The 19,540-nt window shown below is 38.8% G+C and overlaps 1 protein-coding gene across 17 annotated transcripts in view; it reads left to right on the top strand.

Moving 5' to 3' along the window:
* RGSL1 (regulator of G protein signaling like 1) overlaps positions 1 to 19,540 on the top strand; it is a 164,869-nt gene that overhangs the window by 63,064 nt on the left and 82,265 nt on the right. For 10 of the 17 annotated variants that reach the window (XM_077902022.1, XM_077902023.1, XM_077902031.1 and 7 more), the window contains 5 exons: positions 3,941 to 4,015; positions 8,470 to 8,599; positions 10,867 to 10,971; positions 12,125 to 12,286; positions 13,328 to 14,298. In XM_077902022.1, the coding sequence (XP_077758148.1) occupies positions 3,941 to 4,015; positions 8,470 to 8,599; positions 10,867 to 10,971; positions 12,125 to 12,286; positions 13,328 to 14,298 (1,443 nt within the window). The other 7 variants (XM_077902028.1, XM_077902030.1, XM_077902036.1 and 4 more) reach the window with 7 other exon arrangements.

The raw sequence follows: 19,540 nt of genomic DNA, 5'->3' as shown, positions 1-19,540 counted from the left end.
GAATTGCTTAGTGACTGATGAGCCAGAGGGGTTGAGGTGAACAGAAGGTTGAGATATTTTTTATAAATATGAGAGCAGCAACCCATTTAAGAGGACTTAGATGAATTCTGTCAAGGTTCAGAGGGCAGGACTTCTACAAATGGAAAGAAGATAAAAGAAGGCAATTTATAGTAGGAAAATCTTCATAACAGTTTCATCTCTTCATAAATGGAATGGGTAGCCCTGTGTGGCTGTGAGCTCCCCACAGCTGGGAGTGCTTAAGCAGAGTGACATCGCAGAGTAAGTCCTGGAGAGGGGAAAAAATCAAGATAGATGACCCTAAAGGTCATCAAATGCTGAGATTTGGCTCTGTGAAATAATACATTCTATTGCTTCATTTTCTCATCCTGATGCAACTCTAGTTCATAAGGTTTTTTTTTTTTTCTCCCCACATAGAGATAATCAGTTCTACAAATCTTATAATTCTGCTAGAGGATGAAATCTTTGCCGATTTTTTCAATACATTTCTTTCTCTTCCGGTAAGTATTCCCAGAATTAAATTCAAATCATCAACAGCCAAATAGTGAATCTCACTGAGATGAGTACATTTTTAAAAAAATAATAAACTGCTACTAACTCAAACCCATTTAAATTTGAGCAAATAAATAGGTATCAGAGTGAATCTCACTGAGATGAGTACATTTTTTAAAAAATAATAAACTGCTACTAACTCAAAACTATTTAAATTTGAGCAAATAAATAGGTATCAGAATATCTTTTAAAATCTCTAGGAGCTTCACACTACTATAAATCCCAAATCCTCAGCTTCCTTGATTGCCTTTGCCTGCCCGGTTATTTCTCATCATACCCTTTGTTGGTACCCAGGTCTGCATTCTCTCACCTCTGCACCCCTTCTTGGCTGTGTTGTTAATTTTTATAGTTCCACCTACCAAAGTCTTAACCATTTTCCAAATCTCTGCTTAAATCCTGTTCTTGAGAAATTCCTAGCTTCTCCTTATCAGAACTTATTTCTCTCTGCCTCTGTGCCCCTTGGTGCTTTGCATCCTTCTTGTGTTAAATGGATGTGTCTCTCCCACTAAACTGTGAGAATGTGAATTTATGCAGGACAAGGACCATGGATTATTTATTTTGCTCTATTTTTCTTACTAAGTGTTTGGCATCTAGCACTTTTTGAGCTATTGCCTGAAACCAAATATGTATTTTCTTAACCTGTGCAACTAAAACAAATGTCAAACATCAAAATATTCTTAGATCCAAACCTAGACTAATCACATTTTTTTTTTGGTTTAAGTTTTTGGTTATATCTTAAGGTTGGTGCCTTACAAATTGTAGCTCAGTGTGTCCTTTTCCTTGGAACACCATCTATTAAAAGATGGAATTCATACAACTGGGAAAAAACAATTTTGTACTACCTCACAAACATTTATTGGGTAGTTACTTTGTGCCAGCCAGTGGGATTATTACTGGGGATGCAGGTATTAATGATGCCATCCCTGTTCTCAAGGAATCCTCAGTCTAAGGTGAAAGAGTAATACTTAAGGTGAGTGCAAAACGGGTTGTGGGTGACATGATAAGAGTGTCTAGAAGGAAGCAAGAGTACAAGTGCATCAGAGGAAGAGACCATTCCTACCTGGTAGGTCAGGAAAGGCTTCAGTGAATAAGTGACACAAGCCGTCTTTAAAGAAGACAACATATTTGACAATTGGCTGGGGAATAAAATGGGGAGAAAAATGGATCTTTATCTTTATGCTACCTTTTTAGGTATGGGGAAAAGATGGCAGGTGTTGGAGGGAGAGTGGATTGAGTGGGGGTGGTGGATTGAGTACTACAAAGCAGAAACCTTACAAACAGAATGGAGTAACTAAAGGCACCAAGGAAAACAATCCTATGGTACTTGGGGAGAAACTCTAAGCAACTTCAAGGCAAGCTGAAGAAAAAGTTGTGAGAGGCAGACATAGCAAGAGACAAAGCTGCATAAACAAGCTCTGTGAACAGGCAGGCCATGCTTAGGAGTTTGGATATTATCCTGAAGGTGCTAGAGAGTCATCAAAGGTTTTCAAGTAAGAAGTCACATGATCAGACTTTATTTGTGAAAATTATTTCTGCAGAAGTCTGACCATAGGTTCAGTTATAAGAGGGACTATGATGGAGGCAGGGAAACCAGTTAGGAGATTACTCAGTGATGGGGTCTAAAGGCAAGAGAATGAAGAGAATGGAAAAAATAAGAGATTTTTTACAAAGGAAAATATTGGAACTTGTCACTGTTTGAACATCAGGAGAGGTAGTAACAAGAAGGGAGGAGTCAGATGCTTGAGTGAAAGGTGGTGCCACTGTCTTAACGAAAGGTTGCAGAAATAATCTTGAGGCATGTTAGTTGGTTAATTCATCAACACAACTTATGCAGTCTACAATAATGTTCTAGAAATGGTAAGAATGATGTGGGAGGTAAAATCCCAGACAAGAATATAAGAAAGTCTTGGCCATTTAGGTAGCTATAGTCTATTTAGAGAGACAGTATTAATTCATGTTGAATACCACTGTCAATTTACAAATTTTAACTATTTAATTTCTATAATCACCCTATGAGATGGACACCACTCCCTTCTTAAAGATGGATCTCAGAAGTTAAATAGTATTCTCACCTAAGAATACATGGCAAGTCTTGAGAAGTTCTGGAACCTGACCAGGTTTTGAGGCTCTATACCTGGCATGTTTTCCACATCAGCCCCATGCCCTCTGTGGTGGAAATGTCATGTGGTGGAACTGCTTCCTTGTACTACTCCCACATAACCTCATGATTCCATAGTCCTACCACACATCTCATAAAGGCAACTTCACATGCCAGGCAAAACATATTATGTCATACCCCAAGTGCAGAGCAGATAGGGGTTATTAAGAACTGAGCCTCCTTCACAGGCTGATAATTGTAAGTTACAACCAGTGACATTGCTTTCCTCTTCTATCTCATAGCCAAAGACAAAGGAGAGAGAAGGAGAGGGCCTAAAACTAACAAAATTTGGGGCTGATAGTCTTGGGGAGATGGTCAGGCTGACATACTGTGCTAAGAGTTCAGGGAGGAGTTGGGGCTTCAGCCCCTCTAGTTTATCCCCAAATGATGTAGGGATATTTTGAGACATGTTGGTGCCTATGGTGAGACTGATAAGCTTAGATACCTGTAAACATAGAAGCCCTTGCCCATCAGTCTCAAAGCTGGTTGCCTAGGTTGCAGTCCCTTCTCCAAGACAGTTACATAGAATTATCTATTAATTTTGAACATTCTTTATACCCCCACTAAGTAATTTGTACCCCTAATCCTCATATCCTTAGGCCCCTCTACTTTTCCCAGTTCAAGAGTTTAGGCAAATCCAAAGCTGTTTGTCCTTCTAAAAAGGCTTCAAGTCTTTGCTCTTTCTAAATCCATGTAGAAATAAATAATGTGGGGTGCCTGGGTGGTTCAGGGGGTTGAGTGTCTGATTCTTGGCTCAGGTTGTGACCTCAGGATCTTGGGATCCAGCCTGGCCAGCTCTGCACTCAGTAGGGAGTCTGCTTGAGGATTCCGTCTCTCCCTCTCCTTCTGCTCCTTCCTGCTCATATTTTTTCTCTCTCTCAAATAAATAAATAAATCTTTTAAAAAAGAAATAAATAATGCAATGCAAAAGTAAATGCCTTTTAATATCATAGACTTTGGCCTTTGTATGTAGACAAAATAACTCCCAGGTTGGGGCAGGGCAGACTGAAAAGATTGATGAATCTTACAGTTTAGTCTATTCTGGGTGTTTTTCTGTAAGGCAAGTTGATTTAGTGGAATGAATTTAAGAATTAATATCTCTTGAAATAGGAAATCAATGGAACCTTCTTCCCCTGTGGCTACAGTTGGACTGTGACATATTTGTGAAGAGAAACTCTACCTCTTTGGCTATTTCCTAGCTTTCTTTTGCAGGTCTTTGGTCAGACACCATTTTACACTGTTGAAAATTCACAGTGGAGCTTGTGGCCAGAAATACCTTATGACTTGGTAAGATTCTTGAATGGCAGAGGGTTTGGGATGGGGAGAGAGGAAGCTAAATTTGAAGTGTGGATTGAGAGATGGAGAGATAAAAGGAAGAGGAGGCCCAGAAGGTGACTCTGAAAGAAACTATAAAGCAGGTGAGTAGGACCTTGCAAACAGCATCAAGCCAAGTAGACATTTCTCCTTTTTGTGTTTTACCACATGGGCAGACAATTGCTGGTGAGTTCTCTCCTCTATATCCTAGTCTATGGTCAGCAAGTGATATTCACCTTTTATGTCCACTGTGGTCATTGGGTGGAAAATGCTTGGAACACCATTTGGAGAACTCTGGGGCCACACCTCAGCAAGAAGGAGTCTGAGAGTTGATTGGCAATGCCTTCCATGGGTGCAGGATAGAAGTGGCAGCCCCTGAGCCACCTAGTGATTATTTGCACTATAAGTTATAGCTTAAGGTAAGGTGCCAATCTGCAATTCCAAATGACTACCCTACAGTTCTACTTCAGAAACATGTCTTTTCCTAATATTTTTATCTCTTTATATGTTTTCCTTGTCTATTGTCTTTCTCCTTTCCTTTCCTCCCTTGGGTTCCCTTTTTCCACTATGTAGACCTTAGACTTACCAACGACTTCTGCATGCTCTATCAGTGGCATGTGGGATCACAAAGACCACTCTAACCCATACTCACAACAAGATTTTGTTTTTCTCTGAGACCTGGAGAGCTGAGAAAGATACTCCCCTCTGCTTCTTGTATTTGATTTCTCTAGGAAAACCCTGAAACTTAAAATCTTTATTTTATTGAGAGAGAAGAAATAACCACCACCACCACCACAGAAATACAAAGAATTATAAGAGACTACTATGAAAAATTATATGCCAAAAATTGGACAGCCCAGAAGAAATGGATAAATTCATAGAAACATATAATTTCTAAAGCCAAATCAAAAAGAAATAGAAAATCTGAACAGAACAATCACTAGTAATGAAATTGAATTGGTGATCAGAAAATTTCTAACAAAAGTTCAGAACCAGATGGATTCACAGGTGAATGCTATCAAATGTTTAAAGAAGAGTTAATACCTATTCTCCTCAAAGTATCCTAAAGAATAGAAAAGGAAGGAAAGTTTCCAAATACCTCCTACAAAGTCAGCATTACTCTGATACCAAAACTAGACAAAGCCTACCAAAAGGGAGAACTACAGGCGAATACTCTGATGAACATAGATGGCAAAAATCTCTAACAAAATATTAGCAAACAGAAATCAGCAATACATTAAAAGGATCATCTACTGTAATAAAGTGAGATTTATTTTGTGGATGCAAGGATGGTTCAGTGTTTGCAAATCAATCAACATAACATCATATTAACAAAATGATAGATAAAAATCATATGATGATCTTAATAGATGCAGAAAAGGCATTTGACAAAATTCAACATCCATTCATGATAAAAACTCTCAACAAAGTTGGTTTAAAAGGAACACACCTCAACATAATAAAGGCTATATGTGACAAACCTATGGCTAACATACTTGATGGTGAAAAATTGAAAGTTTTTCCTCTAAGATCAAGAACAAGACAAGTATGTCCACTCTTAACCACTTTTATTTAACTTAGTACTGTAAATCCTAACCACAGCAATCAGATAAAAAAAATAAAAAGCATCCAAATTAGTAAGGAAGAAGTAAAATTGTCACTATTTGAAGATGACATGATACATATAAAGCCTTAACCAATCCATCAAAAAAAAAAGTTAGAAGAAATGAATGGATTCTGTAAAGTTTCAGGATACAAAGTTAATAAACAGAAATCTGTTGTGTTTCTATACACTAATAATGAAATAGAAAGAGAAATTAAGAAAGCAAATGCATTTACAATTGTATCAAAAAGGATAAGATACCTAGGAATAAACTTAACCAAGAAGGTGAAAGATCTATATACTCTGAAAACTATAAAACACTGATGAAAGAAATTGTAGATGGCACAAACAAATGGAAAGACATACCCTCATGGATTGGAAGAATTAATATAGTTTAAAGGTCCATAATACCCAAAGCAATCTACAGATGCAATGCAATTCCTATCAAAACACCAATAGTATTTTTACAGAACTAGAACAAACAATCCTAAAATTTATATAGAACCACAAAAGACTCCAGAAAGCCAAAGCAATCTTGCAAAGAAGAACAAAGCTGAAGGTATCAGAATCCTAGATTTTAGGATATACTACAAATTTGGGGCACCTGAGTGGCTCCATCAGTTAAATGTCTGCCTTTGGCTCAGATCATGATCCCAGGGTCCTGGAATGGAGCCCTACATTGGGCTCTCTGCTCAGTGAGAAGCCTTCTTCTCCCTCTCCCTCTGCCTACCACTCTGCCTACTTGTGCTCTTCTCTCTCTGTCAAATAAATAAATAAATAAATAAATAAATAAATAAATAAATTTAAAATTTAAAATTTAAAATTTAAAATTTAAAATTTAAAAATAAAATATACTACAAAGCTATAGCAATCAAAACAGTATGGCACTGACACAAACATGGACACATATATCAATGTGGGTAGATCTATGGCTAAATCTATCTATAGGTCTATCCATAGTATATAAAGCCCAGAAATAAACCCACACTTGTATGGTCAATTAATCTATAACAAAAGGGAGAAGAAAATACAATAGGGAAAAGATAATCTCTTCAATAAATAATGTTGAACAAACTGGACAGCTACATGCAAATGAATGAAAGTACTTTCTAATACTATACACAAGAATCAACTCAAAATGGATCAAAGACCTAAATGTGAGACCTGAAACCATAAAAATCCTAAAAGAAAGCATAGGCAGTAATCTCTTTGATATTAGCCTTAACAACATATTTGTGGGTATGTCTCCTCAGGCAAAGGAAACAAAAGCAAAAATAAACCATTGAGACTATGCCAAAATAAATACCTTTTGCACAGCAAAAGCTAGTGAAAGAAGAAGATATTTGCAAGTGATGTATATATAATAAAGGGTTAATATCCAAAAAAATATAAAGAACTTCGCAACTCAGCACCAAAACCAGTCCAATTAAAAATGAGCAGAAGACCCAAATAGACATTATTTCCAACAAAGATGTACAGATGAGGGTGCCTGGGTGGCTCAATCAGTTAAGGGTTGGACACATGATTTCAGCTCAGGTGAGGGTCTCAGGATCATGAGATTGAGCCCTATGTAGGGCTCTGTTCTCAGCATGGAGTCTGCTTGAGATTGTCTGCCTCTCACTCTCCCTCTGCTCCTCCCCCTACTAGAGCCCCTCCCCCTCTCATTAAAATAAATAAATCTTTTTAAAAAGATGTACAGATGGACAATATACATATGAAAAGATGTTAAATAACATGAATCATCAAGAAAATATAAATCAAAACTACAATAAGATACCACCTCCTACCTGTCAGAATGACAAGAAATAACAAATGTTGGTGAGGATGTAAATTGGTACAACCACTGTGGAAAACAGTATGGAGATTCCTCAAAAAATCAAAACTAGAACTACCATAAAATCCAGTGATTCCACTAGAAAATTTACCCAAAGAAAATGAAAATACTAATTTGAAAAGATACGCACACCTATGTTTATTTACAATACCACAAAATATGGAAGCACCCTAAGTGTCCATCAATAGATGAATGGATAAAGAAGATGTACTATAAATATACAATGGAACATTACTCAGCCATAAAAAAGAATGATATCTTGCAATCTGTGACAACATGGATGGGACTAGAGGATATTATGCTAAGTGAAATAAATCTTTAAAAGCAAATACTGTATGATTTCACTTATATGTGGAATCTAAAAAACAAAACAAGTGAACAAATGAAAGCAGAAGCAGACCAGATCCATAAATACAGAGAACAAACTGCTTGTTGCCAGATAGGAAGTGGATGGGAGGATGAAAAAAATGGAGGAAGAGGAGTGAGAGATACAGGTAAAAAGAAAAGTTATATCCTTCTCCCTTCTCTGGTGGCTCAATCCCTCAAGGATCCAACCTGTACTCTAAATAGTATTAAGTATAAGTCTTTGTTTTTGTACATGTTGTGTATTTGATATGGGTTAGAAACTTGTGAGAAATTGTAAGTGTGCTTGCAAAGAAGCAAGTTGAATAGAGTTATGACTTGACATCATAGATCGAAATCTCTTCTGCTTTTCTTCTACCTGGCAAGACTTAGATCTTTAACAACTTCCCTCAGGGATAAGGAAATTTTTTGATAAAAGACCAGGGCTTTTGTTCCTACCAATTCATTCACTCGTTTAGGAGCCTCAGCTCAAGTCTTTGCTCTCCTTTGATACTACTTTTAATCAAATACGTATCCTGTGGGCCAGATACTGCAGCTATGAAGTTATTTATTGCCCCTTGCTAAGCTTCATTACTTAGCAGTTCAGTTCCATTTCTCTTTTCTGTTCTCATTTTGTTTGGACTCTAGATTCCAAAGTACAAAGGATTATTGACCTGGTTGGAAAAATACCGGTTACCCTTCTTCTGTAAAACCAACTTGTGTCTCCATTACATTCTCTGTCAGGAGCTCATCAGTTTCATTCAGTCCCCAGAAGGAGGTAAGCATGAGTGGAGAAATATGGGAAACCAGGTTGCATAATGATCCTGTGCCTATTCTATAAGATACTGACTACCCATGTACCCTTAGATGTGAGGGTGGCTCAGCTTGTAATGCAGCAGTAGGTGAAATCTTAGACTGAAAAATTGGTACCTAAAGGAATAAGCAAGAATTAGATAGGTTGTATGTGTTATTTGTCTCACTGCAGCCAAAAATGAGAGAATTACTGGTGGACACAGAACATGGTGAAATTGCCTAAAATATACTGGAATCAAACATAGCTCACTACCTTCATTGCTACCACTTGGTCTAAGTCACCATCATTTCTCACCTGCCTACTGAAATCATCTCTTAATTAGTCTCCCTCCTTCTGCTCTTTTTCTGCTCACAGCAGCCAGAGAGCCTTTTAATACTTAATTCAGATCATGTCACTCCTCTGCTTGCTACTCCCTCCCCCTACCAATGGCTTCTGTCTCAGTATGAAATCCAGGGCCCCTGCAATGGCCTTCAGGGTCCTAGATGTGTGATTCCATTACTTTCAGGACCTCATCTGCTCCTACTCCCCCCAACCCCCACCCTGCTTACTTACTCCATTTCAGTTATATTTGGTCTGCTTGCAGTTCCTCAAATATGCTGTACACATTCTCACTTCAAGGCTTTGCATGGACTATTCACTGTCTGGAATGCTCTTTCTGTATATATACACATTGGCTCCCTCTCTCACCTCTTCAGATCTCTGTGCAAATATCACCTTCAAGGTGGAGGTTACCCTGATGACCCTAATGTCCCAACTCCCTTTACCCTCTCTTATTTTTTCATTTTGTACTTACAATGTTCAACCTTACTAGATAATGTATTTATTGTGCTTATTGTTTATTATCTGTCTCCTTTACAAGAATGTGAGCTCCTTGAGGGCAGGGATTTTCTGTTTGCTCATGTATTCCAAAAACCTAGAATGGCACTAAGTAGTAGACATGTAATAAATATTTGTTGAAAGAATGAATTAATAACATTTCCATCAAAGGCTGAATTGATCATTTGACTCTCAGCTCAACTAGCCAAAGGAAACTATGGTCTACCCTGGGGAAAGTCAAGATTCAGTAGATACCATCAGGTAAAATGTAACAAATGTATATTTGATTGGTAAAATCACTGTCAGGTGGGGATTATAGGAGGCAAGAGGTCTTGGTCGGAGGGTGTTTTTATTTTTATTTATTTATTTATTTTTCATATTCTTTTTTTTTTTTTTACTGGAGTTCAATTTGCCAACATATAGCATAACACCCAGTGCTCATCCCATCAAATGCCCCCCTCAGTGCCCATCACCCAGTCACCCCCACCCCCCGCCCACCTCCCTTTCCACCACCCCTTTTTAGTTTCCCAGAGTTAGGATCTCTCATGTTCTGTCTCCCTCTCTGATATTTCCCACTCATTTTTTTCTCCTTTCCCCTTTATTCCCTTTCACTATTTTTTATATTCTCCAAATGAATGAGACCATATGTTTGTCCTTCTCTGATTGACTTATTTCACTCACCATAATACCTTCCAGTTCCATCTACATTGAAGCAAATGGTAGGTATTTGTCGTTTCTAATGGCTGAGTAATATTCCATTGTATACATAGACCACATCTTTTGTATTCATTCGTCTTTATTTTTTCTTTTTTTAATAAATTTATTTTTTATTGGTGTTCAATTTGTCAACATATAGAATGACACCCAGTGCTCATCCAGTCAAGTGCCCACCTCAGGGCTTGCCACCCAGCCACCCCCACCCCCCTGCCCACCTCCCCTTCCACCACCTCTAGTTCATTTCCCAGAGTTAGCAGTCTTTCATGTTCTGTCTCCCTTTATGATATTTCCCACTCATTTTTTCTCCTTTCTCCTTTATTCCCTTTTACTATTTTTTGTATTCCCCAAATGAATGAGACCATATAATGTTTGTCCTTCTCCAATTGACTTATTTCACTCAGCATAATACCATCCAGTTATTACTCAGCCGTTAGAAATGACAAATACCCACCATTTGCCCTGGATGGTGTTTTTAATTTGTGGATTGTACTGTGTTTGTGGGTCCCTCATTTTATGCATGTCACTACTGGGTCTGTTTCCTACCTTTAAAAGTAGATAACCCAACTCATCGAACTGGCCACCATTTTTCCTCACTCTGACTGAATGGAGGTCTAGCTGTCTGCAAGGCTGAGAGAGGTACTGGGGGAAGAGCTCATTCTCTCTCTCTCTTCTCTCTCATCATGGACTTTTCATGGCAGCCAAGATGATGAGATGGAGAAAAGCAGACCAGTGGCTACTCCAGAAGTGCATTGGTGGAGTCAGGGGGATGTGGCGCTTCTGTACCTACCTCAACAGCAGTACAGGTAGGTTCTTGGAGTTGTTTCTGGAAACTTTGAAAGTTGTTAGCAGCTTCCAGGAGCACTTATTGACAATAATGTATGTGCATGGGAAATAAAATGTTTTATATTGTTGTTTGGGTTAAGGTCTTTGAAAACAGGCCCACAGTATAGGTTAGGGCAAAAGTAATCAGAGTCCCTTTCTTTTTTTATCCATCCATCCATCCATTAATTTAACAGTGTTTGTTGAACACTACTGTATGGCAGCCACTATGAACAAGAGCCATAAATCCCCACTTAATAAAGCTACTACAGGCACACCTGGTTGGCTCAGTGGTTGAGCATCTACCTTTGGCTCAGAACCTGATCCCAGAATCCTAGGATCAAGTCCTGCATCAAGCTCCTGCAAGGAGTCTGTTTCTCCCTCTGCCTATGTCTCTGCCTCTCTCTGTGTCTCTCATGAATAAATAAATAAAATATTAAAAAAAATAAAGCTACCACGATGTGGGGAGACAGACAAGGAACAAGTAAATAAACAAATCCCTATAGCACAAATCTTGGGATCCACTGTTTTCTGTTCTGGTAGATCCAGTGGTTGTTGAGTGCTGGAAGGTCAGCAGCCAGCACTGGCTGACACTCCAGTTTAGCAGCACTACGTTTTATTTAAGGACAAGCCCTATTTTAAGGGTGAAATCCTGGATTTCCAGGAAGCAGGTAGGGAAGAACTAGACAATCTTTTATGTCATTCAGACTTCAGCTTGGCAAAATTGTGAAACAGAGAATGTAGTCCTTGGCACCTTTAGGCTCAATTATTCTTCTAGCAGCTCTTGGTCCATGATAGAGCAAATGTTCTTTTTGGATAAAACTCAAATGTCTCATGATCCATTCTCAGAGTCTTGCAGTTTTCCCTAAAGTGACAGTTTTTCTCACAACAGCAACAAAAGTCACAAAAGATCCTTACCCATTAAGTCCCTTTTCCTTTTTCCCCATGCTTCCATCTGACTCTACATTATAACATTACTAGAGATGATGACTTAACCCAAAGAAGTGACTAATGATGATGTTGGAGGAAATAGAGCAGGCTGGTGGCGGGGTATGGTATCAGCTGCTACACCCAGATGCAACCACTGAAGGGGCAAGATTGGGCTGCAGCTCTGTGCTTACCCTTTCTAATCTGTAGGTGAAGAGCTGGTGGATTTCTGGATCCTTGCTGAGAGGATCTTGAGCATTGATGAGATGGACCTGGAAATGAGAGACCACTATCTGTCCCTTCTCCTTGTACTGAAGGCTACCCATCTGCAGGAAGGCTCAAAAGTAGTAACTCTCTGCAACATGAACATCAGTAAGAATTATAAAGCATATCTGAAGTGAAATCATGGAGGGATATAACAAAGAAATCAAATCAGTGTCTAATAACTCTCAGTCTCTCATTTTGTAGATTGCTACCTTCTCCATTTTCTATGTATCCAGGGATGCCATTGGGAACCCTTAACAAGGAGGGTTTGTAAGAGGCAAGTTATCCTTAAGCTGGTGTGGGCTTCTTCCTGAGATATTACTCTCCAGTGAAGATTGGCTGGAAGGAGGAGGAGGAATTAGGACAGGGTAATTAAACAGCTCCTACATCTTCTGAGACTCTATTGTTTGCCTTTTCAAAATTGAGATTCCCTAGAACAAACTACAGCTTATCAGCCAAATAATGCATGTAGCCTATGAGCTAAAAATGTTTTTATATTTTTAAAGGGTTAAGGAAGAAGGCTATGCAGCAGCACCTGCGTACAGTTCTCAAATACTAATATATTCACTATCTGGCCTTTTACAGGTTTGCCAGCCTCCGCTCAGAACATCAGATTCATCTAAATTTATTTATTTATTAAGTAAGGAGACATTCCTAACCCAAATATAATTGTGTTCCAGAAGATTTGCTGTTTGGGATTGGTCACACTCCTCTATTTATAGTGATAATTGAGAATTTATGACATTAAAATCAGGGCTAGTAATGACTTTTTCAAATTATCTGGTCTAAATCCTTTCATGCAGGCAGATGTGACTCTAAGAAATCTCATTCTGAGATACATGTCTCTTCTTAAATATATATTTTTTGTGCCTTTTGCTCTTCTTTACAAAAACATCTAATTGTCTAAGAAATAATTCAAGGAATCCCATAAACTGGCTTATTTCTATGGGGAAGAAGGAAGGTAATCAAAGAAAGGGGTCACTATTCCCTGAGAAAACCCTAAAAATGTCTTTACTATATATTCATACTGTCCACACCCCAAGATTGCATGAAGAATAAATAAAATGCTATACACAATGACATTTGGAAAAATACAAAAAAACACACCCAACATTATTTTCATCCTTCATGTCTCTCTATTCTTTCCAGAGTCCCTCCTGAACCTCTCCATCTGGCATCCCAACCAGTCAACCACCAGGAGGGAGATCCTGAGCCACATGCAGAAAGTGTCTCTGTTCAAACTTCAGAGCTATTGGCTCCCCAACTTTTACATCCATGCCAGGACGATTATGGCCAAGGAAGAATCATGCCAAGGTTTGATGCAGGAATATGAGACTCGCCTGTGCACTGTTTGCTGTACTCATGTCGGAGGACTCCCTCTAAACATGAGCATCAAGAAGTGCCATCACCCCCAGAAACAGTACTCGAGCAGGAAGACCAAGAGGAGGATGTGGCAATTGATAGACCATGGCTCTACTCTGGAAATGGATACTAAGCCAGATGCCAACATTATTCCACCCCAGGAGATGTGTTCTAAGGAGGACATATACAAATACCTACAAATGCCTTCCCCAAAAGTGACTTCTTCAAGAGAGCGAATAATCAGTTCCCTGGAAAAGGATATTCTCTGTGCCAGGAAGTCCAGCATGAAGAAGAAATCCAAAAGCCACCTCCATATGGAGGGCCTCTTTGAGACAGCATTCTCTACACATCTGAGGACTGTCACCCCCATCATCAATCACTCCCCCCAGATGACTATCAAGAAGTCCATTAAGCAAAGCATTTCCTTAGGGTACACCCACTGGGCCTTGTGTGCTGATACCTATGCAGGGAGTCCCTTCCGGGACCACCTGAAAAAGCAGGATTTGAAAGTGGAGATCCAACTCCTGGACCTCTGGCAGGAGCTGCACCATTTCCTCAGTGTCCTGATGAGTACCAGGAAGACTGGGAATGCCACCTTTCGGCACATGCTGGGCAACCGAATTTGTGAGCTCTATCTGAATGAACAGATTGGTCCATGCCTACCACTCAAATCACAAACCATTGAAGGCCTGAAGGAGATGCTGCCTTCTGGGGAAGTAAACCCCTGGATACCCAGAGCCCAGAGAGAGATCTGCAAGGTAGGCTAAGCCCCACAGAAATGGGTTAGTATCTGGAAGATTAGGTCAAGACTGACCAAAAACCCTATCTGGTCATCTAGACTGGTTAAGTTAATGATATAATATATCAAAGAGTTGGTTGATCTCTTAGGAAAAAACTATGCGAATTCCCAAGAAACAGCTAAAAATCCAAAATAGAATGGAAGTGGCATAGTGGTCAACATCCACTTTTTATTTCTTCCTTAATTTCCCCTTGTGTGGAATCTCCCAAATCTATGAAACCTCAGAGTGTTCTACTGAAGAAAGTTCTAAGAATTCTGTTCTAAACATTATATATTGAAATGCAGGGTCTCCCTTTCCTAGACTAGCCATCAAGGAAATGGGCCAGTTGGTAGGAGTTTGTTCTTATCCCAAAACATTAGATAAAAGCATGCAACTATCCTGAAGACTCACAGGAGATAAGGGCCATAGCCTGACTATTGTATGGTCAAGATCTTGGCAGAAAACAAATGGAAGAATCGAATTGAGTAATAGATTAAAGCCCAACACAAGGATCTGCTTACAAAGGAAAGGGCAGGAGGGTAGGGAAAACCACAGGAGATAATATAATACCTCAGGGCCAGTAAGGATGGGTCACTTTTTTCCCTCCAAGGTCTGAAGAATTGAGAAGAGGAAGCAGTTTTCAGAACCAGGAGAGAAAGAGCTATATGGTATGGGACACTTGGCAGGAACTCTAATTGTCAGAAGAAGTGTATAGCCATTCCTCAGTGATATGGCCAAAAAGGGTCAAGGGGAATAGCTAATCCCAAGCTCACTCTCCTCCTGCTTTCCCATCTCCTACTAGGTCTTTTAATTAGATCAGTCCAACCTGAGGTCAAGGAGGTCTATACAGGTTAATTTTCCAAGGCACAAGCAGGGTGAAGAAGGATAGAGAGTAGATCTGGAAGGGCAGGTGTATATAAACAACTTATTTAGTGCATTAAATAAAATGTGTTTGCCTTATAAAGCATGTTCCCACCCATTACCTCTTTTAGGCTTCTGAGAACCTCTGAGAGGCAGAGTAATTCTGTTGCCTCTGTTGTACAATTGACGTAAATGAGACTCCTAGAGGGTTAAGTGGGTTAGCCCAAAAGCACACAGCAGGTTAGTGGAGAAACCAGGAGGTCTTGGTTCTAAGTCTAGCACAATTTCCAGTACATCTTAGTTATCCATAGCTGCACATTGAGTAGTGTATGACCAAATCAATCCAGTGGGTACACAGCCAAAGCTCTTCTTTGCATAGTTCTTTAGTGAAAGGCCAGAGGCCCCACTTTTCTTTCTGTAAGTATTTGGAATTAGAGGCTTATACTGGGGCTGTGCTTCCTGGATTAGCAGATCCACACAGAAAAGCCCCCTGCCTGGACCTTGGTCTTCAGCAAAGATATTGATGGTATTTGTATTAGGTAAGACTAGCTATCACAGTTTCTCAGGTTAAAGATCTTGATATCATCCATGGCTTGTCCTTTTGTCTCATACCCATGTTTAGTCCTGTGAATCCTGTTGAATCCAGTTGGTTCAACCTTAAAAATATATCCAGAATCTGGCATTCTTCCCCTTCCCTGTTACAACCACTCTTGTCCAAGCCCCATCCAGTGTTATCTGGGTTACTACAGTGGCCTCCTAAATGATGCCTATGGATTTGTCCTTGCAGATGACAAGAAGGCTCATTTCCACACTGGCAGGGTGATCTTGCGAAAGCATAAGTTGTGTAATTTAACTGAAAATAAGTAAAAGGAAGTAATTGGGGACGTTGAAAACAGATGGCTTTCTGTCTTCAGTAAGATCCAAAGTCCTTGCCCAAACTGACAAGGCCTACATAATCTCTCCTGGACACATCACTCCAGCCATGCCAGGTATATTGCCAGCTCAGAAGCAGTGCTCCCACTGTGTGTAATGTGCAGATGCTCATGCAGCTGTGCCCCCACTCCTTCAGCTGTGTTTGCTCAAGTTATCTCAGTGAGGCCTTCCTTACCCACTTTATATAAAATTTCATCCCATCCCCATTTTATTTTTCTCCTTAGCACTTATCATCATTATCCAGATCCAACATCCATTCTTACATATATACATACACTCTGTGTGAATGTGTGTATAATACATGTGTAATCCTTACAATGTACATATATGCATATGTGCATACCATATACATCTGTTATGTATACATATGTTCATATTATTTTTCAGATACATAATATTATGTATATATGTTTAACTTATTTTGCTTATTTTCTTTCTCCTTATGAGGGTCGGGATTTTCATGTTTTGTCAGTACTGTCTCCCCCAAATCTGGAACACTACCTTGGGGTATGGTATTCAGTGCTTGATAGTACAGATAGACATTCATACTCAATAGATGTTGGTTGAACCAATCAACCCAGTTAGCAATGGCCCCTCTTTTGGCCTTGCCCAAGACTCTTTTTGCTTGTTGGAGACAAATAGATTCTATGAGAACTTGGATTTTCATCCATCTCTTCAACCAACTTCCAATTATCCAGTCAACCTTTGTAAAGTGCCAATAGCATGCCCGCTGATATGTTCATTTCCTGACTTCTGGCTCAACAATGTAGAAACACAGTCTACATGGAGTAGGAGGACAAGTTTTAAAAATTCTGGCTGTGTCATTGTTTGGCTATGTGGTCTTGAACAAACCCAAAGTCTAAATTCTTGAATTTAGAATTCCCTAGGTCTTTTAGTCCTCATATATAAAATGAGAATTGGGACAAAATCATATTTGATCATATTTGTTGGATTTAATAAGTTTACAGATACATTAACAATACTATAAAAGGAAATAGGTAGAGAGAAGTGGGTATGAACCTGGAAGACAGAACATCAGCTTAAAAATTTCCTTGGGTTCTAACCAAAGAAGGGAGATTGAGAGAAGATACTGAAAATGGTGAGAGTAAGGGGTTCTATGAACACTGGAAAATATTTACTGTCTGGCCTCTTTTACATTGCTTTCAGGATGGGACAGAAGAGTTTAGCAAATGATGGACAAATTGAATTCTGAAGGAAACTCTGATACATTCTAATGAAAAATAATTATAGAAAAAATACATATATATCACAAATAGGTCAAATTTTAAAAAGTAATTATAGGTTAATAGGTCAAATTTTAAAAGTAATTATAGGTTAAGATATTGTTTTATTATATTTATTATTAGTAGTATTATTTTGCTACAAATCTGACTATTCTAATGGAAAATGTTCTATTAAGCATTGTTAAGATACCAATTAGATCACTTATTCACTAGTTATTAGAGTCATAAGTCTTTTAAACTAGAAGGAACATTAGTAGGATACCCCTTTCACACATGTTTATTTATTATTTATATTTTATATATGTATTTAGAGATTATACATTGGTCAATCATATTGTATTACAGTATATATTGTTAGTATTCAATCACTGAGCTGAATTTCCTTAGGAATATACTTCACTCCAGTTCCCCAGTTCTGATGAAGTTTCTAAAACTTGTACTCTTAGACTCACCTTCTGGCAGCATGACTGGTGTGGTTTGTAAAACCAGTCTTACATTATTTAAAAAGTATTGCTGTTGACTCATTCCCTGTAAAATAATGCCTAGACTACTTAGCAAGCATTCAAGTCCCTCGTGAAATCCCAACCAACCTTCACTGCCTCAACCCTTGCCACTACCTCACTCCTGAGCTCTTTGCAGAATGCTGCAGCTCAGCCATGCTGGAGTACTCATCATTTCCAAACATGTCCTTTCCCATCTCTGTGCTTTTGCTTAAGTTCTTCCTACTGCCTGGAATGCCCTTTACTCAACTTCCATATACTAAGCTCCTACTTATCCTACAAAATACAAATTCTGGTTTAAATTTCCTTGCCTTTATGAATTCTTTCTGGATTTCCTGGACTCAAAACAAAAATAAATGTTCCCATGTTTCTGCTCCCAGAGAACTTTGTTCACCTTTGTATGGTAGCATGTGCTTTCCTGTGCTGCTCATCATGCTAGAAAGTGAGCTCCTTGAGAACAAGGTTTATAGCATATTGATCTGTGTATTCTCAGCCATTTGCATGTGCTTGGCAGATAGGAAGCCCTAGGAACTATTTGTCAAATAAATGAATGAAGATGAGAGTACAAAAAAATAAACCTAGCTAAGCACTAACTCTTAGGTTTTTTGTTGTTATTGTTACTTTCTGTTTCTTTTAATGTGATGAAAGAACCATATGATCCTCTCAATAGATGCAGAGAAAGCATTTGACAAAATACAGCATCCATTCCTGATTAAAACTCTTCAGAGTGTAGGGATAGAGGGAACATTCCTCAGCATCTTAAAAGCCATCTATGAAAAGCCCACAGCAAATATCATTCCCAATGGGGAAGCACTGGAGGCCTTTCCCCTAAGATCAGGAACAAGACAGGGATCTCCACTCTCACCACTGCTATTCAACATAGTACTGGAAGTCCAAGCCTCAGCAGTCAGTCAACAAAAAGAGATAAAAGGCATTCAAATTGGCAAAGAAGAAGTCAAACTCTCCCTCTTCGCTGATGACATGATACTGTACATAGAAAACCCAAAAGCCTCCACCCCAAGATTGCTAGAACTCATACAGCAATTTGGCAGTGTGGCAGGATACAAAATCAATGCCCAGAAGTCAGTGGCATTTCTATACACTAACAATGAGACTGAAGAAAGAGAAATTAAGGAGTCAATCCCATTTACAATTGCACCCAAAAGCATAAGATACCTAGGAATAAACCTAACCAAAGAGGTAAAGGATCTATACCCTCAAAACTATAGAACGCTTCTGAAAGAAGGAAGACACAAAGAGATAGAAAAATATTCCATGCTCATGGATTGGAAGAATTAATATTGTGAAAATGTCGATGCTACCCAGGGCAATTTACACATTTAATGCAATCCCTACCAAAATACCATGGACTTTGTTCAGGGAGTTGGAACAAATCATCTTAAAATTTGTGTGGAATCAGAAAAGACCCTGAAGAGCCAGGGGAATATTAAAAAAGAAAACCATAGCTGGGGGCATCACAATGCCAGATTTCAGGTTGTACTACAAAGCTGTGGTCATCAAGACAGTGTGGTACTGGCACAAAAACAGACACATAGATCAATGGAACAGAATAGAGAATCCAGAAATGGACCCTAACTTTATGGTGAACTAATATTCGACAAAGCAGGAAAGATTATCCACTGGAAAAAAGACAGTCTCTTCAATAAATGGTGCTGGGAAAAT

This window comes from Canis aureus, chromosome 6 (genome assembly GCF_053574225.1).
Source record: "Canis aureus isolate CA01 chromosome 6, VMU_Caureus_v.1.0, whole genome shotgun sequence".
Classification (NCBI taxonomy): domain Eukaryota; kingdom Metazoa; phylum Chordata; class Mammalia; order Carnivora; family Canidae; genus Canis; species Canis aureus.
This window is presented reverse-complemented; position numbering and strand designations above follow the sequence as displayed.